Below are 27746 nucleotides of genomic sequence, written 5' to 3'. Positions count from 1 at the left end.
GGCTATTATTAATACCAGACAATACAGACATGAAATCAGAAAAGGTTATAAAGGCACCAAGAAAGACATATGATCATAATAAAAGGTTCAGTGCAGCAAAAAGATAGAATAACTATAAACTTCAGTTTCAGCATCAGTCCTTTCAGTGAATATTCAGAGTTGGTTTTCTTCAGGATTGAAGGTTTGAGCTCCCTGCTGTCCAAGGGAGTCTCCTCCAACACCAGTTTGAAGGCATCAATTCTTCAGCAGTCAGCCTTCTTTATGGTCCAACTTTCACATCCATACATGACTACTGGAAAAACCATAGCTTTGACTATATGAACCTTCATCGGCAAAGTGATGTTCTGCTTTTTAATACGCTGTCTAAGTTTGTCATAGTTTTCCTTCCAAGGAACAAGTTTCGTTTAATTTCATGACTGCAGTTGGCATTCACAGTAATTTTGGAGCCTGAGAAAATAAAATTTGTCACTGCTTCCACTTTTCCCCCTTCTGCTGCTGCTGCTGCTAAGTCGCTTCAGTTGGGTCCGACTCTGTGCGATCCCATAGATGGTAGCCACCAGGCTCCCCTGTCCCCGGGATTCTCCAGGCAAAAACACTGGAGTGGGTTGCCATTTCCTTCTCCAATGCATGAAAGTGAAAAGTGAAAGTGAAGTCACTCAGTCATCTCAGACTCTTAGCAACCCCATGGACTGCAGCCCACCAGGCTCCTCCATCCATGGGATTTTCCAGGCAAGAGTACTGGAGTGGGGTGCCACTGCCTTCTCCTAAATTATTCCTGCTGCTGCTGCTAAGTCGCTTCAGTCGTGTCCGACTCTGTGTGACCCCACAGATGGCAGCCCATCAGGCTCCACTGTCCCTGGGATTTCCTCCTTCTATTTGCCATGAATCAGACACCATGATCTTCGTTTTTTGAATGTGGAATTTCAAGTCAGCATTTTTATTCTCCTTTCACCCTCATCAAGAGGCTCTTTAGTTCCTCTTCACTTTCTACCATTAACATACACACTTCTATATGTAAAATAGATAGCTAAAAAGAACCTACTGTAGAGCACAGGGAACTCTATTCAATACTCTGCAATGACCTATATGGGAACAGAATCTAAGAAAAGGGTGAATATGTGTGTACGTATGACTGATCCACTTTGCTGTACAGCAGAAACGGACACAGCACTGTAAACCAACTATGGGCTTCCCTGGTGGCTTAGCGGTGAAGAATCTGCCTGAAATGCAGGAGACTTGCAGCAGACGTGGGTTCCGTCTCTGGGTAAGGAGGAGGAATGTTAACCCACTCCTATATTCTTGCCTGGAAAATCCATTGACAGAGGAGCCTGGCAGGCTACGCTCCGTGGGGTTGCAAAGGAGTCAGACACAACTCAACAAACAACAAAAACAACTACACTCTAATAAAAATAAATTTAAAAAATAAAAGGAAAAAATGAGAGAAAAAGAAAAGCTACAATCAAAAATGGCAGAAGGAAATCATAAAGATTAGAGCAGAGGTAAATGAAATAAAGAACGGATATGCAACAGAAATAAAATGAAAGTTGGTTATTCAGAAAGATTACAAAAATGAACAAACCTTTGGCTAGACTGAAGGCAAAAAAGAGAGAAGACTCCAATGACTATGAAATGAAAGTGGAGCTATTACTATTCATTCTATAGAAATAGAAAATAGTTCATAAAAGAGCACTATGAATAACTGTACACCAAAAAAAAAAGAAAACAGATGAAATGGACAAATTACTAGAAATACAAACCCTACCAAGATCAAATCATGATGAAGGAGAAAATCTGCATGGACCCATAACTAATAAAGAGATTCAAAGTGAAAGTCGCTCAGTCATATTCATGGAATTCTCCAGCCAGAATACTGGAGTGGGTAGCCTTTCCCTTCTCCAGGGGATCTTCCCAACAAAGGGACTGAACCCAGATCCCCCACATCACAGGCAGGTTCTTTACCAGCTGAGCCACAAAGGAAGCCAAGGAGACTGAATTAGTAACCAAAACCTCTTGACAAAGAAGTGCCCTGGACCTGATGGACTCACTGGTGAATTCTTCCAGACATTTAAAGAACTAATAGCAATCTTCAACTATTCCAAAATATTGAAGAGGAGGGGACACTTCCAAACTCATCCTATGAGGCCACTATTACCCTGATGCCAAAGCCAAACAAAGACCCCACAAAAAAGAAAAAAAACCTACAGACCAGAATCCTTTATGAACAGTGATGTAAAAATCCTCAACAGTGTACCAGGAGAGTTCAGCAGCATATTAAAAGGATAAACATTACAAGCAAGCAGGATTAATTCTTAGAATGAAATGACAGTTCCATGTATGAAAACTGATCAACACAATACACCATATTCAAAGAAACCCCATACGATCATCTCAATAGATGCAGAAAAAGCACTGACAAAACTCAATACCCTCTCGTGATAAAAACACTCAGCAAACTAGCAACAGAAGGAAACTAAAAGAAACCAAAAGCCATAAAGAGGCTTTTACAAACTGAGGAAGAAAACTCAAAGCTAACATCATATTCAATGGTGAAAGACTGAAAGTGTTTCCCCTGAGTTCAGGAACAAGGGAAAAATGTCTGTTCTTACCACTTCTATTCAACACAGTATTACTGTACGTCCTAGCCAGAGCAATTAGGTAAGAAAAAGAAATCAGTTCAGTCGCTCAGTCTTGTCCGACTCTCTGCGACCCCATGAATCGCAGCACACCAGGACTCCCAGTTCATCACCATCTCCCGGAGTTCACTCAGACTCATGTCCATCGAGTCCATGATGCCATCCAGCCATCTCATCCTCCGTCGTCCCTTTCTCCTACTGCCCCCAATCCCTCCCAGCATCAGAGTCTTTTCCAATGAGTCAACTCTTCGCATGAGGTGGCCAAAGTACTGGAGTTTCAGCTTCAGCTTCATTCCCTCCAAGAAATCCCAGGGTTGATCTCCTTCAGAATGGACTGGTTGGATTTCCTTGCAGTCCAAGGGACTCTCAAGAGTCTTCTCCAACACCACAGTTCAAAAGCATCAATTCTTCAGTGCTCAGCCTTCTTCACAGTCCAACTCTCACATCCATACATGACCACAGGAAAAACCATAGCCTTGACTAGACAGACCTTAGTCGGCAAAGTAATGTCTCTGCTTTTGAATATGCTATCTAGGTTGGTCATAACTTTTCTTCCAAGGAGTAAGCATCTTTTAATTTCATGGCTGCAGTCACCATCTGCAGTGATTCTGGAGCCCCCAAAAATAAAGTCTGACACTGTTTCTACTGTTTCCCCATCTATTTCCCATGAAGTGATGGGACCGGATGCCATGATCTTCGTTTTCTGAATGTTGAACTTTAAGCCAACTTCTTCACTCTCCTCTTTCACTTTCATCAAGAGGCTTTTTAGCTCCTCTTCACTTTCTGCCATAAAGGTGGTGTCATCTGCATATCTGAGGTTATTGATATTTCTCCCGGCAATCTTGATTCCAGCTTGTGTTTCTTCCAGTCCAGCGCTTCTCATGATGTACTCTGCATATAAGTTAAATAAGCAAGGTGACAATATACAGCCTTGACGTACACCTTTTCCTATATGGAACCAGTCTGTTGTTCCATGTCCAGTTCTAACTGTTGCTTCCTGGCCTGCATACAGATTTCTCAAGAGGCAGGTTAGGTGGTCTGGTATTCCCATCTCTCTCAGAATTTTCCACAGTTTATTGTGATCCACACAGTCAAAGGCTTTGGCATAGTCAAGAAAGCAGACATAGATGTTTTTCTGGAACTCTCTTGCTTTTTCCATGATCCAGTGGATGTTGGCAATTTGATCTCTGGTTCCTCTGCCTTTTCTAAAACCAGCTTGAACATCAGGGAGTTCACGGTTCACGTATTGCTGAAGCCTGGCTTGGAGAATTTTGAGCATTACTTTACTAGCATGTGAGATGAGTGCAATTGTGTGGTAGTTTGAGCATTCTTTGGCGTTGCCTTTCTTTGGGATTGGAATGAAAACTGACCTTTTCCAGTCCTGTGGCCACTGCTGAGTTTTCCAAATTTGTTGGCATATTGAGTGCAGCACTTTCACAGCATCATCTTTCAGGATTTGAAATAGCTCAAATGGAATTCCATCACCTCCACTAGCTTTGTTTGTAGTGATGCTTTCTAAGGCCCACTTGACTTCACATTCCAGGATGTCTGGCTCTAGATAGTGATCACATCATCATGATTATCTGGGTTGTGAAGATCTTTTTTTGTACAGTTCTTCTGTGTATTCTTGCCACCTCTTCTTAATATCTTCTGCTTCTGTTAGGTCCATACCATTTCTGTCCTTTATGGAGCCCATCTTTGCATGAAATGTTCCCTTGGTATCTCTAATTTTCTTGAAGAGATCTCTCTTCAACGAATGTCTTTCCCATTCGTTGTTTTCCTCTATTTCTTTTCATTGATCGCTGAAGAAGGCTTTCTTATCTCTTCTTGCTATTCTTTGGAACTCTGCATTCAGATGCTTGTATCTTTCCTTTTCTCCTTTGCTTTTTGCCTCTCTTCTTTTCATAGCTATTTGTAAGGGCTCCCCAGACAGCCATTTTGCTTTTTTGCATTTCTTTTCCATGGGGATCGTCTTGATCCCTGTCTCCTGTACAATGTCACGAACCTCATTCCATAGTTCATCAGGCACTCTATCTATCAGATCTAGGCCCTTAAATCTATTTCTCACTTCCACTGTATAATCATAAGGGATTTGATTTAGGTCATACCTGAATGGTCTAGCGGTTTTTCCTACTTTCTTCCATTTCAGTCTGAATTTGGTAATAAGGAGTTCATGATCTGAGCCACAATCAGCTCCTGGTCTTGTTTTTGTAGAAAACAGGTCCATTTACAATAGCATAAAAACAAACAAACAAACAAACAAAACTTAGACATATAGACCAACAGAATAGAACAGAGAGCCCAGAAGTAAACCCTCAAGGAATCAAATTATTTTTGACAAGTGTGCCAAGACTACTCAACCGGGAAGGGGTAGGCTTGTCAACAAATGGTACCAGGATAACTGAATATCCACATGAAAAGAGTGAAGACCATTACCTAACACCATATACAAAAATTAATGCAACTGGTTTTTGTATGTTGACTTTGTATCCTACAGTTTTGGCTAATCCACTCAAACTTGATTAAAGATTTAAACATAAGAGCTGAAACTTTAAAACTCTTAGAAGAAAACAGACCAAAAGCTTCAAGACATTGGATTTGGTGACAATTTCTCAGATGTAACATCAAAGATACAGGCAACAAAAGAAAGCAAAGAGAGATAAATTGGACTTCATCAAAATTATGAACTTTCGTGAATCAAAGAATACCATCAAGAAAGTAGAAAAACAATCTGAAGAATGGGAGAAAATAATTGTAGATAGTATATATGATGAGAGATTAATAACTAGCATATATAAAGAATTCCTAAAACTCAACAAAAACAATCTGATTCAAATATGTCAAAGGACTTAATACATCAAAGAAGATATATTAATGGCTAAAAGCATACGAAAAGATGCTCAATATCACTAACCACTAGGGAAAAACAAGTCAAAGCCACAATGAGACATCACTCCAACCCATTAGGCTGGCTACTATTCAAAACAAAACAAAAACAGGAAAAAAATAAGTGTTGGCAAAGACGCAGAGAAACTGGAACCCATGTGCACTGCTAGGGGGAATGTAAAATGGTAGAGCTTTTATGGGAAATAGTATGGCAGTTCCTCAAAAAAATTAAAAACAGATTTACCATGCAATCCAGAAATTCCACTTCTGGGTAAATACCCAAAAGAACCGAAAGCAGGGTTTTGAACAGATATTTGTACACTTATATTCAGAGCAGCATTATTCACAACAGCTAAAACATGGAGTGCAGCCATGAAATTAAAAGACGCTTACTCCTTGGAAGGAAAGTTATGACCAACCTAGATAGCATATTCAAAAGCAGAGACATTACTTTGCCGACTAAAGTCCGTCTAGTCAAGGCTATGGTTTTTCCAGTAGTCATGTATGGATGTGAGAGTTGGACTGTGAAGAAGGCTGAACGCCGAAGAATTGATGCTTTTGAACTGTGGTGTTGGAGAAGACTCTTGAGAGTCCCTTGGCCTGCAAGGAGATCCAACCAGTCCATTCTGAAGGAGATCAGACCTGGGATTTCTTTGGAAGGAATGATGCTAAAGGTGAAGCTCCAGTACTTTGGCCACCTCATGCGAAGAGCTGACTCATTGGAAAAGACTCTGATGCTGGGAGGGATTGGGGGCAGTAGGAGAAAGGGACGACGGAGGATGAGATGGCTGGATGGCATCACTGACTCGATGGACGTGAGTCTGAGTGAACTCCGGGAGTTGGTGATGGACAGGGAGGCCTGGTGTGCTGTGATTCATGGGGTTGCAAAGAGTTGGACACGACTGAGCGACTGAACTGAACTGAACTGAACTGAAAACATGGAAGCAGCCCAATGCTCATCAACAGATAAATCGATAAGCAAAATGTGGCATATAAAGACAATGAATATTATTCAGTCTTAAAAAGGCAGGAAATCCTGACATGTGCTGTAATAAGGATGAACCTTGAGAACATTATGCTAAGTGAAATAAACGAGTCACAGAAAGAGAAATATTGTACACGTTTACTTATGTAAGGTACCTAGAAGTAGTCAAAATCAGACATACAGTAGAATGGTGGCAGCCAGAGGCTGGTGGAAGGGGAGGTAAGGAGTCACTGTTTAACAGGGATAGAGTTTGAGTTCTGCAAAATGAAGAGTGTATGAGATGTAAATGGTGGCAGGTACATAACAATATGTAACCATTTAACACTGCAGAACTGTATACTTAAAAATGACTAAGAAAAAATTTGCACAAAATTTTATGTGTATCTTACAAGTTAAAAAGTTGGAAACAATCCAATCCTTTGCAACCTGGTTTGGAAACTGTTAGGACCCTTTTTAACCTATGATTTCCCTTAGTATGGGGTTCTTTACTCCCCAGTCCACTATGCTAGTTATCTGACTAGCCCTTTTTACCTGTATTCTCACATCTTTTGAGAAAATTTTCTCATATTAATTGTTTAATAATGTCTTCCCCTTCATTTTACTTTTATTTAGTACCTAAAAAATTTGGTCTTCTAATTTTTAAAATTTACTTTTGTGGATATTTCCTCATCTTTGACTTTCAGGTTTTTATTTCTGTTATCTAAGTTCCAAGAACTCCTTCTTTTTTTATGTAGTATTTCTTTTCAATGAATCACCTTACTGTTATTTCTTACATGCAGTATCTTAACTATCTGAAGGCAATCTAGTTCCCAAACTCCTTGCATTGTCTGCTTCCTTCTAGTTTCTCCTTGCTGTCAGCATGATCTCTCAGAATTCCTCTGGAGGCTTCCCTCAAACAACTGATGTTCTTTGACAGTTGATTTACACTTCATAGTAAGACATTAATAGGCTATTTGGAATCTCTGTATGTGTGAACAGGACTTGTCATCTGATGAGATTCTTTCTGAAATGGCTGGGAGGGAACCTAGAAGTTTGATTTGGCAGTCTTTTCTCTTTATAGGCTAGTTCCTTCAGGGAAGAGCCCAGGAATAAGGGGAAAAAAGCCAGAAGCCTCACCATGCAGGGTGCAAACACTTATGTCTCCCTGCTTTTGTTAGGGAGCCACTCTCACCCTCTACTCTCTATGTCTAAGCTCCAGAGCCTTTCTGGCTCAATTTCTCCAGGGAATAATCCTCCTGTCTTCCGGCCGGGTGGGCTAACAGATTTTCATCAGTCAGAGCTGAATACTATCATTAAAAAGGAAAAAAAAAAAATTTGCCAATCTGGTAGAGAAAAAGCAAAACAACAACCAAACAAAAAACAGCCTTGTTTTAACCTGCATTTGTTAATTTACAAGTGAGGGTGGAAATTTTTCCAATTATTTGCATCTCAGATTTCTTCTACTTGTTTCCTTTGTATTGTTTCCCTATTGGGGTATTCATTCTTTTTCCCCCTTTTAAAGCCAAGAGTTCCTTATATATGTTGGAAATGTGATTTTGTATCAAATATAGACTCCTTTTTAAGTCTTTATATGTGGTTATAATTTTTTAAAGGTTTTAGAGATGTTTCTCATTTTTGTAAAATCAAACCTATCCATGCTCTCTTTTCTGATTTCTGCTGTGGTATTGTGCTTAGAAAAGTCTCCTGATAACAATTTCATTGTATTTGCTTCCCTTAGATAATTAAGGCACGGAAGACACTGCTCCATTTTCACTTTATTTAATTTCTAGTGATGGAGACCATCTCTGCATTCAAAGTGACAGCACACAGTCAAAGAGTATACAGTCACTCTGCTTTTATTTCCTATCTTCAATTAGCAGAGTCAGCTACAGCATGTGGGGACATCAGTATGGCTATCCACTGGACGGGCTACGTCAATGGTTCTTAAGAATGGTGTGGGGCCCCTGGGAGTTCCTGAGGCCCTTTCAGGGGGTCGACAGGTCAAAACTATTTTCATAATAATCCTCAGGTGTTATCTGCCTTTTCCTCATCCTCTCATAAGCATTGTTATTCAGTCGCCAAGTCGTATCTGACTTTTTGTGACCCCATGGACTGCAGCGCACCAGGTTCCCCTGTCCCTCACCATCTCCCGGAGTTTGCTAAGTTCATCTCCATTGAATCATTGATGCCATCCAACTGTCTCATCCTCTGTTGCCCCCTTTTCCTTCGCTCTCAATAAGCACAGTGGGATTTTCCTGAGGTAACATAAGGTGTGATGATACTACTGCTCTGATGGTTAGTGAAATGGGTACTTGTATACTTTGTTTTCTAGAAGCTTGTAAGGTGGTAGCTTTATGCTATAAACACAAGAGTTTTCAGAGATTACCTCAATTGATTCTCAGTGTACTATCTTTCGTTCTGCCTGCAAACTCATTGTCCAATACATAGTTATTTTGAAATCCATAAGTTTTTCTCATAAATATTGATAGCTATAACCCACATAAACAAAAGCTCTTTGGGGCCCTCAATAATTTAAGAATGCAAACAGGCCCTGACATTAAAAAGCTTGAGATCTGCTGAGTTGGTGACACTGCGGTGACAAACAACCCCCAGATTCCAAAAGCTTATTTCTCCCTCACACTACATGCCCATCTCAGGCCAGCTAGTTCTCTGCTTGGCAATGTCCTCAGGTCCCAGGTAGACAAAACAGACCCTTTGGAACCACCGCCCATCATGGAGGCAGAGGGAAGAGCATAAGACGCCCACTCACCTGCCCTTTAAGTGCCCCAGCCTGAGCAGCACATGCATCACTTCTACTCAAGCCATTGGCTAGAGCTGGTCATGTGACCACACTCAACCACCAGGGGACGAGGAAGTGCAGCCCCTCCCTAGTTAAGAGCCAATAATGTTTGGTGTACAGCACATCTAACTAGTACAATGATATTTCATTCCATACTTTGAAGACCCGATAGAGTATACAAGCAACAACTTAGTGATACCTCAGACCTTCACTTTAAGAAAAGTAAAGCTGGACTTCCCTGGTGGTCCAGTGGTTAAGAATATGCCTGCCAATGCAGGGGACACAGGTTCAATCCCTGGTCCAGGAAGGTTCCACGTGCCTTGGAGTGACTAAGCCTGTGAGCCACAACTACTGAGCCTGTGCATTCTAGAGCCCGTGCTCAACAAGAGAAACCACTGCAATGAGAAGCCTGTACGCCACAACTAGAGAGTAACCTCCCGCTTGTAACAACTAGAGAAAGCCTGCACAGCAACGAAGATCCATAAATAAATAAGTACAAATTTTAAAAAGTAAAGCTACCAGGCTTTTTATTGCTGAAGCCTATAAATTTCAAGCTCAAACTTCCAGGCTATATCTATATTACTGTATCTCAGCAACAAAACCTCCACAAACTATGTTCTTTTGGATTGTGGGAAGTCTGCCTAATTACCGCAGTTGGAGATTCATGACTGCCCATATGCTCCACGACAATCTGATCGAAATAAACTGCATCAGCTAATAAAAGGCTGTAATTTTTTTACGATACTTGGTGCTCACAGAATTTAAAGGAAAAGGCAGATTTCAGAGCTAATTAACAGCAAGACAGCATGGGTACTTTGTGCTGAGCGAGAGCCGCTTCACGAAGAGAAAGGGTGCTAGAGTACGTGGTGTCGTTGAGTAGATACTGGTCACACTAACAGACTAGCTTGTGTAAAGGTTCCCACATAGTCTGCAGCTTCAGAACACCAGATAACTGCCCTCCACATGGCCCTACCCTCTTCTGATGCCACTTTCCCTGCTCAGCACAGTCTTCTACTCTCTTTGTTTACTTATGGGGACATCTTTGGAGGCTCTGGAAATAAGTTCCCGCACATGGGGGTTCATCCACAAACAATAATAGACCCTGACAATGTATGTGGGGCTTCCCAGGTGGCTCAGCGGTAAAGAACCCGCCTGTCAATGCAGGAGACACAGGAGACGTGGGTTTGATCCCTGGGTCGTGAAGATCCCCTGGAGGAGAACATGGCAGCCCACTCCAGTATTCCTGCCTGGAAAAACCCTATGGACAGAGGAGCTTTGAGAGTAAAGTCAAACACAACTGAGTGACGGAACACTGCTAAGCAGGTGGACTCACCCTTAAGTGTGATACAGACCATCCTAGCATTTCAAATACAACAGGATTTCAAGAGAAACTAACCAATGCCTATGGTAAAAATTCAGCTCTGTTTAACTGACAAAAGGAAAAAGAACTGTACAAAAATAAATCTAATCCATTTGAAGCTTTCTACAAATACCATTACTGGTGCTAGTACAAAAGATGATAAATACGTAACCTTTTCTCATCACAATAAAGAAACGTAAGAGAAAGATGATCAATATCTGCCGGATGAAAAAGGACAAGCCCTGCGGGGAAAGGCATTCCCTCCCCTTCTCACACAGCATCCAGTCTTGAACTGAGTCTCCACAGGTCTTGGCTTAAACCAGGGCCCCAGCTATGAATCTGCTGTAATCCTTTGTTCCCTGACTTTAAGCAATTTTTCTAAGGGAAAGTTTAGATTTACCAAACTGAAAATTGTCAAACTGCTTCCAATACATTCCTCTAGGATGACCTGTCACCAAAACTGCAACATGTTCCTCAATACAGGTATCCCACAAAGTAAAATGCACCTGGACAAGGTGAGTATGGCATTAGCAAATATTTTGTCATTTCAAACCACCATGTTAACTGAATGTCAACTCTGCTCTAAGTACCACAAGAGATACAGAAGAAGTACATCATTCCTGCCCTCAAAGAGATTATAAACTAAGTGTGTGTGTCCAATCCCTAGAACTCCCCACACAGGGATTTAACTAAACAATAATGAAGACACGGGACTTCCCTGATTGTCCAGTGGTTAAGACTTCGCCTTCCAACGCAGGGGGTGCAGGTTTGACCTCTGGTCAGTGGGCTAAGATCCCACATGCTTCACCCAAAAACACATTAAAACAGAAACGATATTGTAACAAATTCAATAAAGACTTTAAAAATGGTCCACATAAAAAAAAAACAAAACCTAAGTTCAGGGCTGTCAGAATGGAAGGAAAACTTCATGGAGCCAGTAGGGTTGAAATAATGCAAAAGGCAGACTGAGTCTGTTTCAGTATTGACAACAGGCTGGGGCATTTCAGGGGAAAAGAGTGCCCCGAGGAAACAGGTGAGGCAGAACACTGACAGACTGGCCTCATTAAGGCAAAGAAGGCAGGAAGTAGGCAAGAAATTAACGTGGACATCCCCCGCCTGCTCATTCACTTGGCAAACATCTGGCAGGTATGTGTCATGTGCCCACACAGTGCTAGGGACCCAGTGGCGAGCCAGGCAACCACGGTGCCTGACCCCACATGGAGCCTGCTTTGCAGTGGAAGAAAACAGAACATGAGCACAAAGTGGGCAGAAAATATAGACAACATCTAGCTTGTAAGGGGCTTTAAAAACAGAGCCAAGAATTTGACCTTTATCCAATAAAAAGTAGGACATGACAAAAGATTTCTGGCTAGAGAAACGTGATCAGTACTGTGTGTTAATATTAACTCCAACAGCTTGACGGAAACTGACAAAAGGTGAAAACAGAGAGACCTGAAGAAAATAGAAATGAGAGAGTCAAAGTATTGAGAAGGGACTCAATACTACTCGGAGAAGAAAAATCAAAGAGCATCCGAGGCTTTTCACTGGGATGCACAGGGGAGCATGAAATTGGGAGGCAGCCGGGCAGAGGCGGCAGGTGATACGGACATGTAATCGTAATGGCCAGAAGGCAGAGGTGCAGTCAGAGCAAAGCTAACAAAGTACCAGCACCAGTATTTCCTCCTTTAACATTCAAATACTCATAAAATGCCTGGAGACTGGCATCAGAACCCCCATATTTCAGATAAAAACAGTGAATATCTAAAAGGCTAACTAAGTGACGTGTCTGAGATGGAGAAATTTACCTGATTATGTATCCCTGACCCAAAACCTGGCCAGAAATTAGAACTCGTGTGTAGCCTGGCTCAAAGCAAACTTTGGTAGACGGACATTTATAAGAAGGACATTTATTATACTAACCTGTCAAAGGACTCATCCGAATTCTGTGAAGAACTCCTACAAATCAGCGAGAGCACTCCTTATTAACTTTTATGCTCATGATACTAATAAAAATATACTGGCATTTACTTTACATAATAATGTGCCCATTACTATGCTAAGCACTTATATGCATTCTCGATTAATTCTCCCAACAGCACTATGACAGTAAAATTATCCTCTGGATTTTATCGATGAAGATACAGGTTCAGAGAGGTTAAGGAACTTAGCCCAGGTGGCTACAAAGTCAAACTTGGACTAGACTTCAAAGGCTTTGTTCTTTAAGCCACGGACCTCTTCTGAAACTCCATCTTCACCTTTGGCCTTTTCAAATCATCTTCAATACACTCACAGGTGCCTCACATGCCAGGTACAAGGTGAGTGATCCTAGCTGTCCCTCCCTAAAGCCCGCCTTTGCTGAGTATGGAGGTCAGACGCACACATTCTATTTCTCATGATTTTTGAAGTCAGCTTCCTGCCACCACTTTATTTAGGACCTTTCATTTTGAGAAGGTGGGCTTCAGAGAGAAAAAATCAAATCATCAGAAAGGCAGGAGGTTGATCAAACAATTCCAAATTTCAACAATTAGGAATAACCTTAGAAAACTTACATAGGTTCTCCTTAACACAGAAGGAAAAACACTTAAAATTTACCCCCAAGATGGCATTGTAACTTCAAAAACAGGACGAGGGAATTGGTAAGAACAGGAACTCTAAATACTGGGGGCGGGGGGTGGGGGGCAGGGAAGGCAGGGCCTCTTCTCACCTTTAAGGTTTGTGGGGCTGAGGGGGGTCCCATCCTCCAGGACAAATCCCTTCCTGACAACAGCACATGAGAGCCGGACCAAAGGAGCAGAAATTCTGGTTCTTGATTAAAGATCACTCCAAGGGCTCAGGAGAGACTTTCCTACCACTGTACAACTCTGTCTTTATTTCTCTTCCTGGTTATGTCTGTATGTTTACTTGGTGCCTTTGAGACACAAGAGTAAATAAAAAGGCCATCATCTGAGGGCAATGAGCTCAAGTTCCTTCCTGGGTCAAAACTCACAGTTCAGATCCTCTCTTGCATCAAGGGTTCGGCTTCTTTTCCCCTACACGCCTGACCTTATACTGCCTGTGGTCCGTGCCCATCTGCTACATCCTGCCCACTCGATGCCCACATGATTCTTGTAGTTTGATGTCTGTTGACATTTTACTACTGAGGAATGTTCTGCCGCAGCAAACCCGGGTGGGAACACTGTGCACTCACTGCAGGCAGAAGTGGTTCCAAAAGCCCAGGAGGCAAGCAGGCCGCAGCCATCAGACCACAAGAGCTTCTGCAAAGGAATGTGATCCATTCAACCCAGGGGCCACAAAAGCAGTAACATTCCCAGTGGTCTTTCTTTTTTTGGGGGGGAGGGTGCCCCCTTTTAAACATTTCTGCTATTTTGTCTTCTCATCTCTGTTAGCTGTCTTAAATCCTCTCTTTGAACATGGTAGGGTGTAAATAAAATACACGAGTGAAATTAAAATGAAAGTAAACACTAAAATTCTGTAGCCAAGCAAAACATGTGGCTTGTGTGTCCCTTAGTTTCCTCTCCATTGTTTTACAGAACTCACAGCAAACAGAAAAGCTTTCAACTGACTTCCCTTTAAGAAAAAAACGAAAGAAAAAAGAGAGGTAGTTTGGTCAATAATGTAGAACTAGAGCATTAAAATTTCAAGACCCAATTGTTTGAAATGCCCAAAGCAGAAAGGTAGTAACTAGCTTAAGGTTCATTAAAGAAAACAATTTCAAAATTCAGCCTCGTGGTGTTTGCTAATCACAGTACGAGGTGACACTAGAACTTGAGGGGTACCCTAACGGCCCCCTCCTCATCCTCAGGAAGACGCCTAAGAGCTCCACCAGTCACCATCCTGACCGCCGGTGCTGTCATCCTGTCGCTGGAGCAGAACCTCTGCCAGGCCCTGCCCTCTCTGCCTGGCCCCTTCAAAGATGACCGCTCACAACAACTTGATCTGTGTGTCCCACTCTGCTTCTAACCCAGACGCCATCTCTTTAGGTCACCCCCTGGCTCTGCACCCCACTCCCAAGCTTAGCCCAGCTGCTGGGGACCACTCGTCCCGCCACCCAAGTCAAATGCATGACCCTGTGGGAAGAGTTCAGATAACTGTCTTCTGAAGAGAAAAAACTTGGTAATTTGAACAGAAAGAAGAAAGCTTTGGGAATTTAGAACCTAATGCTTAGCATAAAATCTTAAATTATGCTTGGCACGTTTTTTTTTAATTACTACAACGGTAAACTGAGCCTGGATGAGACAGACCAAAGCCTTCTATGTACATGTATGTCTTTTTAAAACAAGCAAAACCTCATGTTTATAAAAATCCAGGAAGGAGCAACAATAAACATTATTAATCAAATACCTACTTATGCGTCAGGTACTTTATACATGGCCTCATGCTCCAATATACAACATCCTGGCTCAGACCAAGTACTTCATATTAATACATTTTTATCTGTTAACCTATATTTCAAGAAAAGCTCCCTAAAAAACAGAGAGCAAAAAGGTTCAACTACTAGCTGCCTAGAGGCACATACCTCCCGGGGGTAAAACTGGGATTCGAACACAGGATGGTTTGGCTGCACATCAGTAAAGGAGACTCTGAGGTTGAATGACGTGTTCAAGGTCACCCTTGGGGGCCTGAGTGGCCTGAGAGCCCTGCTCTTAAGGACTATGCTCCTCTTCACTGACAGGCAGCCTTAGGAATGTGTCCACTGGGCTAAGTCAGGTTTCTGGACAACCAAGGCTCTCTCTACTTGCTCAGCACAAGCGGGTTCACTGGTGTGACTATCAGACTTTGAACCTAAGACAGCAAATAGAAAACTCATTAAAGGAAACCTTCGTAGAATCACCTTCACATCCCTCATTAAGACTAATCACCTGCCCATCAGGTTAGATAAGTACCTTAGGGCTTTAGGTACCTATGTGCACACTGGCTTACCACCCTTTTACATTCAATTTCTGCAGATGACCCTGCCACCCTGGCTGGGGGTTGGGTGACTGTCCCCCAAGGTCAATCTTGGCTGTGACGGGTAGACCTTTCTCTTTTCGTCTGCAATCCAAACTCAGATTTTTCACCCCCAACTCTGTGACTGTAACATGCAGCCAGAGTAACCTAGACAACCAAAAACTGTGGAGACGATGAGATGCCCTATACCAGGGAAGGAATGAACATGCAGGGACTTTGGGAAAACTTTCTATTTAGGTGATGACTTTGCACTTCTAGCTTCATGGCTATTTGGAAGGATGAAGATCCCAGAACACTGACCTCCATATGTGGGCTACAAGAAAAGACATTTCTACTTGAGTTTATTTTTTATTTAATGACTGTTTTTTTTTTTTTACAAAAGTATCTACAACTTGAAAAGGTGATTGGCTCCTTTAAGGCTAAAACTGATTGGGACCAGAGATCTTACAACAGGTTATAAACATTTCTGACTGTTATGCGTAAAAATGAAACTCTTTCAACTACAACACTGGTTAAAGTAGGAGTTAAACTCAATTATTTAGGAATAAATTAGGTTTAAAATGTGTCAATTATAATGTTGATAAAAAGCATGTACATCAAGAAAATTTCACTAATTCTTCAGGAATCCTTTCTCCAAATAAATTCTGGAAAATCATCTCAGAAATTTCAGGTCAGAGTTTGGGCCCCTGCTGGTGCATCTGGCTATGTAAACCAGAGATGCCAATCCAGTTTCAATATGCCTAGTTAATGATAAATTATTCCCTCCCCTCAATGTGTGGCAGGCAGATAACTGCTCCACTCTGCAGACAGACAATGTAGGAACACTAGAGAAAGGGAATTATTATCAAAGCTTTATCTAGCTGCCTGCTTCACTCTCTGGGATACAATTTAAAGAGGGGACATTTTAAAGTTTAAAACATGGCAAGGGAGATTCTTAAGCAGATTTCTGATATTTCTGTATTACTCCATTTGTTATCATCATGTATCAAGCTTATACATTTAAAACTTTATTAATTAGAGTTCCCTGGTTTGGGTTCAGCTTGCTTCCATCTGAGATTCTTGGCAGAAAGTCACGAACCTCCTGAACATGAGACTTCTGAAAGTGCTCTGGGGTGCTGGTGGGAAGAGGACCTTGCCTCCTAGTTACACTTCAATGCCATCAAGCTGTAGACCTGAAACATCAACGGGGTTATTACCTTCTTTTGACCACATATGTAAGATAAAGATTACTTCTATTTTCTTCTCTAATTCTTCAGCTAAAGCATGGTCTTTCAACTTCAGGATGATTTCTAATTTCACAAAAAAATCTTAGTTAAAATCAAGTCCAGAGATCACTTTCTGAGCTTCTTATCTAATGGAACCCTGGAAAATCACACCACACAGGATGGTGTTCTATACTGAGTTTATTAGCAGCAGCAACACTAAATGACTTAAGCCAGAGGACTTGTTCCACAGGACTTTCACCTACAGCCAGAAATGTGGGAGGTGCCTTCACTGGAGAAGTGAAATTTTTCAAGAAATACTTCTTTGACTTTCACCCATCAGTCTAATAACAACAAGTCCCAACATTGTGGCAATTTCAAGGTATACCTCTGACAAATGTTTACCTAGGACTTCAGCCAAGCTTACTACACTAGACCTTTTGATCATTTGCAGCCACCTAAGATTCCAGGGGCTTTCCAGGTGGCACTAGTAGTAAAGAACCACCTGCCAATGCAGATGTAGGAGAGGTGGGTTTGATCTCTGGGTGGGGAAGAGCCCCTGGAGGAGGGTATGGCAACCTACTCCAGTATTCTTGCCTGGAGAATCCCATGGATAGAGGAGTCTGGCGGGCTATGGCTCACAGGGTTGCAAAGGGTTGGACACGACCGAAGTGACTTGTCATGCAAGATTCAGTGAACAGGTATTAGTATCTTTCCCCAGGCGAACTATAAATGAGTGGTAAGAAAGGCTGATTTCAGAAAAGCTGGTTTCATTTACCACTTTACTTCTGAGAACTGGAGAAAAAGAATCACGAGCCAGACAGATCCATTCAAAGGGAAAGAAATAGAGGCCAAAGAAGCCTCACCAATGACTCGTTCCAAGAATCTCTAGGTGGCCCTACTGCAGCCTAACAAGATCTGAAATTCACCAAAATATTTCACTGGATGTTTCCACAGTAAATAGTGACTAACACATTTAAGGAATTTCCATGTGGAGTGCCCAAAGAGTCCAGCAGCTCTGGAGTCTGAGGAGTGGTAAGCTACGCAGTACAGCACAGAGATCAAGAACTGGGGCTTCAGAGTCAGACTGCCCAGGGCTGAATCTAGGCTCTTGCAATTTCTAGTGGTGAGGCTTTGGGCAAGTTACTTAATCTCTCTATGCTTCCGTTTCCTCAGGGATCAATCAAGAACTCTCTGAATACCTACCTTAAAGGCTAATACGGTAATTAAGTGTAATAACATAAAACAAAGTGTCCATTCAGCACTGTGGCCCTGCACAAAGTGAGCACTCACAGAACATTAGCTGTTATTAACATAACGCAGACCTGAGCTCCCTGACATAACAGCCTGACCAGTTTTGCCAAGGACAGCCACACGAGGCTAGTTCTGATCACTGGAAAAGCTGATCCAGAATCAGAGATCCTATGGCAGAGGTGGGAAGATCCTACGTAGCAGTTCAGAGAGAGAGTTCACTTCATGAATATGACCTGACCTTGGAAGCCTCTCTGCCCTTCACGCTGACCTCAAATGTACTTGTCAACAAGAAAGGAAATTTAATTGGGCCCCCACTATGTCCAAGACACCATGTGAAGCTCTCTAGTGTTATCTTTCAATCGGTGAGGAAATGAGGGATAAGCACTTGGCGTCTGGAAACGCGGGTGCAAGTGGCGGCGTTAACTCTTCCTCGCTTATTCCTGAGTTTATTCCTAACCTGGGCCTCCGAATGGAGGCTATTTGTCCAGGAGACTCTTTCTTCAATTTCTGGAAGCCGCTCAAGAAGAAGGAGGACACAGGACACGTGCCTCTGAGCCTGGACTCACTTCAGAGGCGGGATGTCCCCCGTGGAAGACTTGGGGACCGGACAGACCCCTGGGGAGGTTCTCTGGTGGCTTTGACCTTGGCGCCTGGGACTCCGTTTCCCATCCTGCCGGCTGCGGGACGATGACACAGCCCCTCGGCCTAGGCGGGTGTGTGAGCCGAGAGTGACAACTGGTCCTGGAGAACTTGGATTACCCACTCCACCTTCACCTCGGGACCCTGTTTCCTTCTGGGGGCGCGGGGCCCTCTGGCTTTGCCGGGACACAGTGCACGCGGCGCACCGGCCGCGGAGAGCTGGGGGAGAGGCCAGATAGGAAACCCCCGGCGCAAGGGGCAGGGCGGTGGGGACAGTCTGGCCGGCCAGCGATCGCGCACGTCAGCCGGGGTCACGCGGCCTCCCCGCCAGGGTCCGGCCGCCCGAGGAGGGAAAGGGCCGGTCGCTGCCAGCCTGGCCCCGCCTGAACGACCCGGCCCGGCCTCGGTCCGGACGGCGGCCCGCCGCAGGCCTCACCTCCCTGCGCACGTTCAGCAACGAGTAATAGTCTTCATTGTCCAGCTCCTCCTCGCTCAAGGCCGTCGCCATCTTCGCAACCTTTCACCCCGCCAAACCGGCAAGGCCGTGCACAAGAGGGACCGACGGTCCGCGGCCCAGATAGCGCGGGCGGGCGCAGCTGCCCCACAGCGGCCCCTGGCGCTCTGGAGTCGCGCCGCCTCCGCGTAGCCCGGAAGGAGCGCGCCTGCGCCCTGCGCCCCGGCGCGGCCGAGGGCGGGCCCAGTCCCTCCACGTGTCGTCCCGGGACCTAAAGCCGAGCCCGGGCACCCTGGGGCTGTGCCTTGGCTAGAAAAAGCGAGTTTGCGCTCACTCCCGGGGGTCGTCACATCTGGACGCCGAGGAGACAGACCTTTGCGACACCCTCTGTCTCCCCCGCCGGCATCCAGTGCGGGGCACATCCGAATCCCAAATATAGCCTCACCTGGGCTACGTGGCCAGCTCCCCACCTCCACTCTCACCCCGGTACCCCTCCGACGGGAGGTTACGGGAGACCCCACATACTGATTTGTCTTTGCACAGGAAGCTTCCAGAATGGCATGTGTTCCTCCAGTGGTCTTTCACCTTTCTCTTGACAACCCTGCCCAGGAGACAGGCCCCCTCATTTTCATTTATTATTGTCGTATATTTGGGGCATCGGGCAATTTTTCTGCTGCTTAAATGACGAGGCTATGGCCATTGTGAAAGTGAAAGTCGCTCAGTCGTGTCCGACTCTCTGCCACCCGGGGGACTATATAGTCCATGGAATTCTCCAGGCCAGAATACTGGAGCGGGTAACCTTTCCCTTCTCCAGGCGATCTTCCCAACCCAGGGATCGAACCCAGGTCCCCCTCATAGCCATTGGGTTTCCACTATAATTGTTTCTGGCAGGCGTATATATCTACCGACCCCACCCTGGAGCTGTTCTTTTGTAAATTTCCACCTTATGATTTAGCATTGGAGTCGAATTGATTTCAACCTTGTGACTGTGGCATGGTGCGTTGTTCAAGATGCCTTTTCAATCATTTAAATAATTTAAATGTCTTATAAATGATCCAGTTATCAAGAGAAAGTGGACAAGAGTGCCCATGGTCTTGTCACCTGTTTGGTTCATGCCCATTTGTACCAATTCTTCGCTAATTCTCAATAATGTTTGCTCCCTAACTAACCATTGATTTAGAATCATCCTTGCTGCCCTTCCTAAGCCAGTCTCCTGGGAAGCCCCAAACACCTGTCTGTGGATTTGAGAAATTGATTTCTTTCTCTTCCTAATTTTTGACCATATGTGCATCATCTGGGCTTGTGTACAGTCCCTTGCAAGTTGCCCAGCCCTCTTAAGGCTCTCTTGGCATGAGTCACTTAGGTGTGCTGAGACCGGTTATTCTGGAGTGTTGAGTCAGTCTGGAACAAACTGTCAGCCCGAGTTGTAAATTAAGACCTATTTCTTTAGCTGTGTGAGGTTTCCTCACAATAGCTTTCTTTCACACACACTCATATTCCATCAGCTAGTCCAGAAATTTTTTTGTTATGATCTTTCCTTTTTTCTCCGTTGCAGAGCAGTGATTAGGGCTAAACTGCACGCTGACATTTGCTGGTTTTTAAGAATGTCTTATCGAGAGGCTGGGGGGAAAACTAGAATGTTGTGATATTCCATTTTTTCCTCCTGTTTGTAGACATTAATTGGGCTATAATGCTCAGTTGGGTAGAGGAGCTCTTTGCCATCTTTCCTCTGCTTTGGAAAACACTGCCTCTAGGAATTACAGAAACGGAACACAGCATATGTCTCAGAATGCCCAGGTCAGTGTTGCTATGATTGAGAATGACCTGATTTTTATCACCACTCAAACAAAATAAATAGTGACTCAGGGATGCTCTGTGCTTTTGTCCTCTCTTGGGTCCATGGTATTTTGTGTTACTTGGTTACTTGGAAAGTGATTGTGACAAATAAGAAATAAACGTAGATACACTACAGGCTCAAGAATATATTGACTTTGGAGATTGGCTCTCTTGTTCCTTTCCTCCCAAAACCATAATCTCTGATGGGCAAAATAATGAAAACTGAAAGATGTACAAATTTATAAGTTAACACACACATCCAACAAACTACTCATGCCAGAGCAAGTGACAGAACTCAGTCACATTAACTCACTGCCTTGCACTTTAGTTTTCCTTTGATTGGATAAAGTCACAAAGCAATTTGTCACTTAGTTGCAAAGCGTAATATGTCAATACTTATGTAATATAGTCTTATAACTATATAACTGTGTGTGTGTATTATTATATATGTATATAAAATTGAAATGGGGGGAGAGGGCATAACCTTTATTTTTTAATTTTTTAAAAGTCTTTCTTGAGTTTGTTAGAATATTGCTTCTTTTTGTTTTATGTTTGGTTTCCTGGCTCCAAGGCATGTGGGATCTTCGTGCCCCCGTCAGAGACTGAACCCTCAACCCCTGAATTGGAAGGTGAAATCTTAACCACTGAACCACCAGGGCAGGTCACACAACCTTTAAAAGAATGATTGCTGTTGGGGATATACCAAGATCTGGTCAGAACTGATTATATCCAAGATGGTGAAAGAGTCACCCTCCAGTGGAACTTGAGCCTCATTCTATGCTCATTGTAATTCATTAGCTAAGTGACACACCCACAGGTGCCGTGACAGATGAAACAGTGTGGGTTGCTCAGTCGTGTCAGACTTTTTGTGACCCCGTGCACTGTAGCTCACCAGGCTCCCCTGTCCATGGACTTTTCCAGTTGAGAATACTAGAGTGGGTAGCCATTCCCTTCTGTAGAGGATCTTCCTGACCCAGGTGGTGGCTCAATTCCTGGAAATCCCTGCCCCTTCCCCCAAACAGTTGGAATAATCCTCTCACTCATCAGTGACTAAGTCGTGTCTGACTCTGTGCAACCCCCTCTGTAGCCTGCCAGGCTCCTCTGTCCGTGGGATTCTCCAGGTAAGAACACTGGAGTGAGTTGCTGTGCCCTCCCCAGGGATCTTCCTGACCCAGGAATTGAACCACATCCACCTGCATTGGCAGGTGGATTCTTTACCACTGAGCCACCTGGGAAGCCAGCCTATTAAAAACTAACTACTGCATATTTTGGGGTCTCCCACCTTCTGAGAGTGGCCCACGCTCTGACTGTAGAGTGTGTTTCTCCCAGGGTCACTCTTGCCTTTTGAGACAGACTGCATTCTGTCTCTGGAACATATCTCTCTCTAGATAAATCCACTTCTTACCTATCACTTTGCCTCTTGTTGAATTCCTTCTGCATGGAGACATAAAGAGCCTGAGCTTCATTAAGTCCTTACAGCAGGTATGTGATTTTAATAAAAAGACAGTGGGTTCAAGTCCCAAATCTGAGTTTGGGCTGGATTCAAATCCCAACCTGAGTTGTGAGTTTTCATGACTGTTACTGTATTCTCTCATCTTAACTGTAACCACAAGGATACTTACCTCTACCATCATCATCTTCAGAGTGACCCCAGATCCTCTGGCTTCTCTGAGCCATCCATGAAGTTTCCTTTATTTAAAGACTCGACCCCAGGCCTTGCGTCTAGCATGTAGGATTAGGATTGTGAGGTTAAATATAGGATGCTCATTAAATCTGAATTTCAGGTAAACAATGAATACTTGTCAGTGGTATTGCACCGGCCATACACATATACTAAACAAATTGCGACCCTGAGGACTGTAGCCTGCCAGGTTCCTCTGTCCATGGGATTTTCCTGGCAAGAACACTGAAGTGGTTTGCCATACCCTCCTCCAGGGAATCTTTCTGACCCAGGGATTGAACCCATGACTCCTGAGTCTCCTGCAGTACAGGCGGATTTTTACTGTTGAGCCACCAGGAAAGCCTGTATACTAAACACAATTTATTGTTTATCTGAAATTCACATTTCACTTATTCTGGCAACCTCAGCTAGAAACACTACAATCCTTCCCCTTGATGCTAAAAGCTCAACATCCCTGTAAAGTGAAGTCGCTCAGTCGTGTCCAACTCTTCGCGACCCCATGGACTGCAGCCTACCAGGCTCCTCTGCCCATGGAATTTTCCAGGCAAGAGTACTGGAGTGGGTTGCCATTGCCTTCTCCAAGTGTACAGCCTCCCTGTACACTGGGGCCAAATCAAATCTCAGAGTTTTGGATGAAGTGGAAAAGAATAGCTTTATCGCTTTGCCAGGCAAAGAGAGACACAGCAGATTCTTCCTCTGGAAAATGATGTGTCTCAACCCAGGAGAGTTTGGTGAGGAGTTTAGGGGGAGATTGCTAACAAGATCAGGGTGTGTGTAGGGTCTCAGGTGGTGGGTCTCCTAATCTTGATGAGCTTCTCTGGTCCCTTTAATCCTGCCTCCAGCGATTTCTTGGCTGCTCCTCTCCCTATTGGGCTTCCTAGGTGGCACTAGTGGTAAAGAACCCGAGTGCCATGTTGTTGTTCAGTCGCTAAGTCGTGACTCTTTGAGACCCCACAGACTGCAGCACACCAGGCTTCTCTGTCCTTCACCATCTCGCAGAGTTTGCTCAGATTCATGTCCATTGAGTTGATGATGCCATCCAGCCATCTCATCCTCTGTCACTGCCTTCTCCTCCTGCCCTCAATCTTTCCCAGCATCAGGGGCTTTTCCAGTGAGTTGGGTCTTCACATCAGGTGGCCAAACTAGGAGGCACAAGAGATACGAGTTCAATTCCTGGGTCAGGAAGATCCCCTGGAGATGGAAATGGTAACCAACTCCAGTATTCTTGCCCAGAGAATCCCATGGGCAGAGGAGCCTGGCAGGCTACAGTCCATGGGGTGGCAAAGAGTCAGACATGACTGAATGACTAAGCATGTACGCCTCTCTTGATCAGCAGCTGTTTGAATCTGCCCTTTGGGATTCAAGGAAGGTCATGGAAGCTGGAATCTTGCCTACAAGAAACAGGGGACCTAAAAGGCCTCCCAGCCCAGGGGCCCCACAGGGCCCCACTTGGTTGCACCCTTTTCCTGAGAGATGCTCTGGAGAGATGAGGTGAACAGCCTGAATCCACACCCCCATCTCTATAATTCAGAAGGAAAAGTCACCTATAATTTTTCGGTTATTCTCTTGTCACTGAGCCTGGATGGGGATATTGTTGCTTGCTTGCCAGCCATTCATAGTCAGCTTTCCGTTTCCCCTCGTGAGCTCTGATAACCTCCTTAAGAGGAGTTAAGGAGGAAAAAAAAAATCCTTAGCTGGGGAAAAGAAGGGAGAATCTGCGGGCACTCAAGAATTAAATTTTCTTGATGTTATCTTTCCCCTTAGCATTTAAGTGACTTGTCATTTTTCTCTTTAGCCAAGATGATAATTGTAGGAGGGTTGAGTCAGGCAGAGGAAAAGCCATACCTGCTTGAATGAGATAGTGGCTGAGTGGCTGCAGAGCCTGACCCCAGAGGCAGCCTTGGTGGGGGTGGCAGGGGGTGCAGACAGATGGGAGGCCTTGGGACTCTGCAGTTTTAGGCCTCACCATCCCGTCAAAGTATGCATCTCCAGGAACTTCACTGGTGGTCCAGGGGCTAAGACTCCAACTTCCACTTCAGGGATCGAGGGTTCGATCCCTGGTCAGGGAACTAGAATCCACATGCCGCTAACAAAATGTTTGCATGCTGCAACTAAATATGCTGCATGCTGCAACTAAGACCAAGCGCAGCCAGATAAGTAATAACATTTAAAAAAAAAATATATATATATATATATATATTTTTAAAGTATGCATCTTCAGGGCTTCCCAGGTGGCCTTAGTGGTAAAGAACCCACCTGCCAGTGCAGGTAGACATAAGAGATGAAGGTTCAATCCCTGGGCCAGGAAGATCCCCTGGAGGAGGGCATGGCAGCACACTCCAGTATTCTTGCCAGAGAATCCTATGGACAGAGGAGCCTGGTGGGCTACAGCCCATAGGGTCTCAAAGAGTCGGACATGACTAAAACAACTTAGCATGCATGCACAGGCATCTTCAAAGTCTCCGGTTCAGAGCGTCTGTCTTGGGAACTCGGTGTTCTGTCTACAGTGTTATCCATTTGTTGTGCCTGGGGGAACTTTCTGGTTTTCCCTGCTGTTTGCTTCTTCAGGTCCTCGGTGCCTATGTGTTCATCTGTCCTAATCCATCAGTTCCCAGCTAGGGTTCCATTCCAATCTGTTTTCTCAGCTGCTTAGTGATATCATGGCTTCCCTGAGAGCTCAGTTGGTAAAGAATCCGCCTGCAATGCGGGAGACCCCAATTGGACTCCTGGGTAGGGAAGATCTCCTGGAGAAGGGATAGGCTACCCACTCCAATATTCTTGGGCTTCCCTTGTGGCTCAGCTGGTAAAGAATCTGCCTCCAATGCAGGAGACCTGAGTTCGATCCTTGGGTTGGGAAGATCCCCTGGAGAAGAGAAAGGCGACCCACTCCAGTATTCTAGCCTGAAGAATTCCATGGACTGTACAGTCCGTGGGGTTGCAAAGAGTTGGACATGACTGAGCAACTGCCACTTTCACTTAGTGATATCATTATCTTTTGGCCTTTGACCCTGTCCACCACATCCATTCCCAGTTCAGTTTGTCTCTCTTATCTACCTCTCTACCCACCTCCCAGGCTATTGAGAGTGGTCCAGGAAAGTCCTGGAAGATATAAAGTTGGTGCTTACTGATGCTAAAATTTTGGCCTCTATGCACTGGTGCCAAATCAAATCTCAGAGATAGTTTTGGGTGAAGTGAAAAAGTAGAAAAAAAAAAAAGTATGAAAGCCAACAAAGGTCTGTATAGTCAAAGCTGTGATTTTTCTAGTAATCATGTACCAGTGTGAGACCTGGACTATAAAGAAGGCTGAGCACAAAAGAATTGGTGTTTTCGAACTGAGGTGCTGGAGAAGACTCTTGAGAGTCCCTTAGACTGCAAGGAGATCAAACCAGTCAGTCCTAAAGGAAATAAACTCTGTACATTCATTGTAAGGATTGATGCTAAAGCTGAAGCTCCAGTACTCTGGCTACCTGATGGGAAGAGCTGACTCACTGGAAAAGACCCTGATGCTGGGAAAGATTGAAGGCAGGAGAAGGGGCCAGCAGAGGGCGAGATGGTTGGATGGTATCACCGACTCAATGGACATAAGTTTGAGCAAACTCTGGAAGATGGTGAAAGACAAGGAAGCTTGGCATGCTGCAGTCCATGGGATCTCAAAGAGTCAGACATGACTTAGCGACTGAACAACAACAAAAAAGAAATAGTAGCTTTATCGCTTTGCCAGGCAAATGGAGACAGAGCAGGCTCCTGCCCTGAAAACTTGTGTGTCCTGACCCAGGGGCATTGGGTGAGGAATTTTATAGCAATGATTCAAGGGTAAGGTTGCTGATAAGATTAGGGTGTGTGCAGAGCCTGCATTCCTTTAATTTGGTTAAAGGTGGTCTCTTGATGAGTTTCTCTGGTTCTGTTAATCTGGTGTTCTCTGAAATGAATTTTAGTTCTGTAAAGAGCTTAAAGATATTGTTAAGTGTATCCCTTGAGGTGGAACCAGGACCCCACCCCCAGGCTGGATAGACTACCATTTCTTGGCTATTCCTCCCTTGACTGTGCATCCCTTCTCTTCTCTGGTTAGCAACTGTTGGAATCAGACCTTTGGAACTCAGGGAAGGTCCTGGAGGCTGAACAGAAAGGCTCTCCATGCCCACGAGCCCCACAGGGTCCTGTTTGGTGTCATTATCTGACTTTAACTGGCCACCAGTGTTACTTGGCAGTCCTACTGTTCATGTCACTCAGTTGCTAAGTCCTGTCTGACTCTGTGACCCCATGGACTGCAGCAGGCCAGACTTCCCTGTCCTTTACTGTCTCCTGGAGTTTGCTCAGATTCATGTCCATTGAGTCAGGGGTGCTGTCCAACAATCTCATCTTCAGGTACTCTTTTCTCCTCCTGCTTTCAATCTTTCCCAGCATCAGGGTCTTTTTCAGTGAGTCGGGCCTTTGCATCAGGTGGCCAAAGTATTGGAGCTTCAGCTTTAGCATCAGTCCTTCCAAAAAAAATAAAGTGTTGGTTCTCTTCAGGATTGGCTGTTTTGATCTCCTTGCTGTCCAAAGGACTCTCAAGAGTCTTCTCCAGCACCACAATTCAAAGGCATCAATTCTTCAGCCTTCTTTATGGTCCAACACTCACATCCATACATGACTACTGGAAAAAGATTAGCTTTGACGACATGGACTTTTGTTGGCAAAATGACATCTTTGCTTTTGAATATGCTGTCTATGTCTATGTTTGAGAGTCCCTTGGACAGCAAGGGACAGCAAGTAAATCCTAAAGGAAATCAACCCTGAATATTCATTGGAAGGATTGATGCTGAAGTTGAAACTTCAATACTTTGGCCACCTAACGCGAAGAGCTGACTCATTGGAAAAAACCCTGATGTTGGGAAAGATTGAGAGCAAGAGGAGAAGGGGGCAACAGAGGATGGGACAGTTGAATGGCATCATCGATTCAAATGGACATGAGTGAGCAAATTCCAGGGATAGTGAAGGACAGGGAAGCCTGGCATGTTGCAGTGTTGGACATGACTGAGTGACTGAACAACAGCAGCAATGTTTGTCATAGGTTTCCAAGGAACAGCTGTCTTCTAATTTCATGACTG

At 44.2% G+C, this 27746-nt stretch overlaps 1 protein-coding gene across 1 annotated transcript in view; it reads right to left on the bottom strand.

The window, feature by feature from the left end:
* The window catches only part of DNAJC11 (DnaJ heat shock protein family (Hsp40) member C11), a 67538-nt gene extending 48345 nt beyond the window's left edge, over positions 1 to 19193 (bottom strand). Inside the window, exon 1 of the mRNA XM_068986001.1 lies at positions 19122 to 19193. Coding sequence (XP_068842102.1) covers positions 19122 to 19193 — 72 coding nt within the window. The remainder of the gene's footprint in view (positions 1 to 19121) is intronic.
* Positions 19194 to 27746: the final 8553 nt, after the last annotated feature.

The sequence above is a fragment of the Capricornis sumatraensis genome, chromosome 14 (assembly GCF_032405125.1).
Source record: "Capricornis sumatraensis isolate serow.1 chromosome 14, serow.2, whole genome shotgun sequence".
NCBI classification, from domain to species: Eukaryota; Metazoa; Chordata; class Mammalia; order Artiodactyla; family Bovidae; genus Capricornis; species Capricornis sumatraensis.
This window is presented reverse-complemented; position numbering and strand designations above follow the sequence as displayed.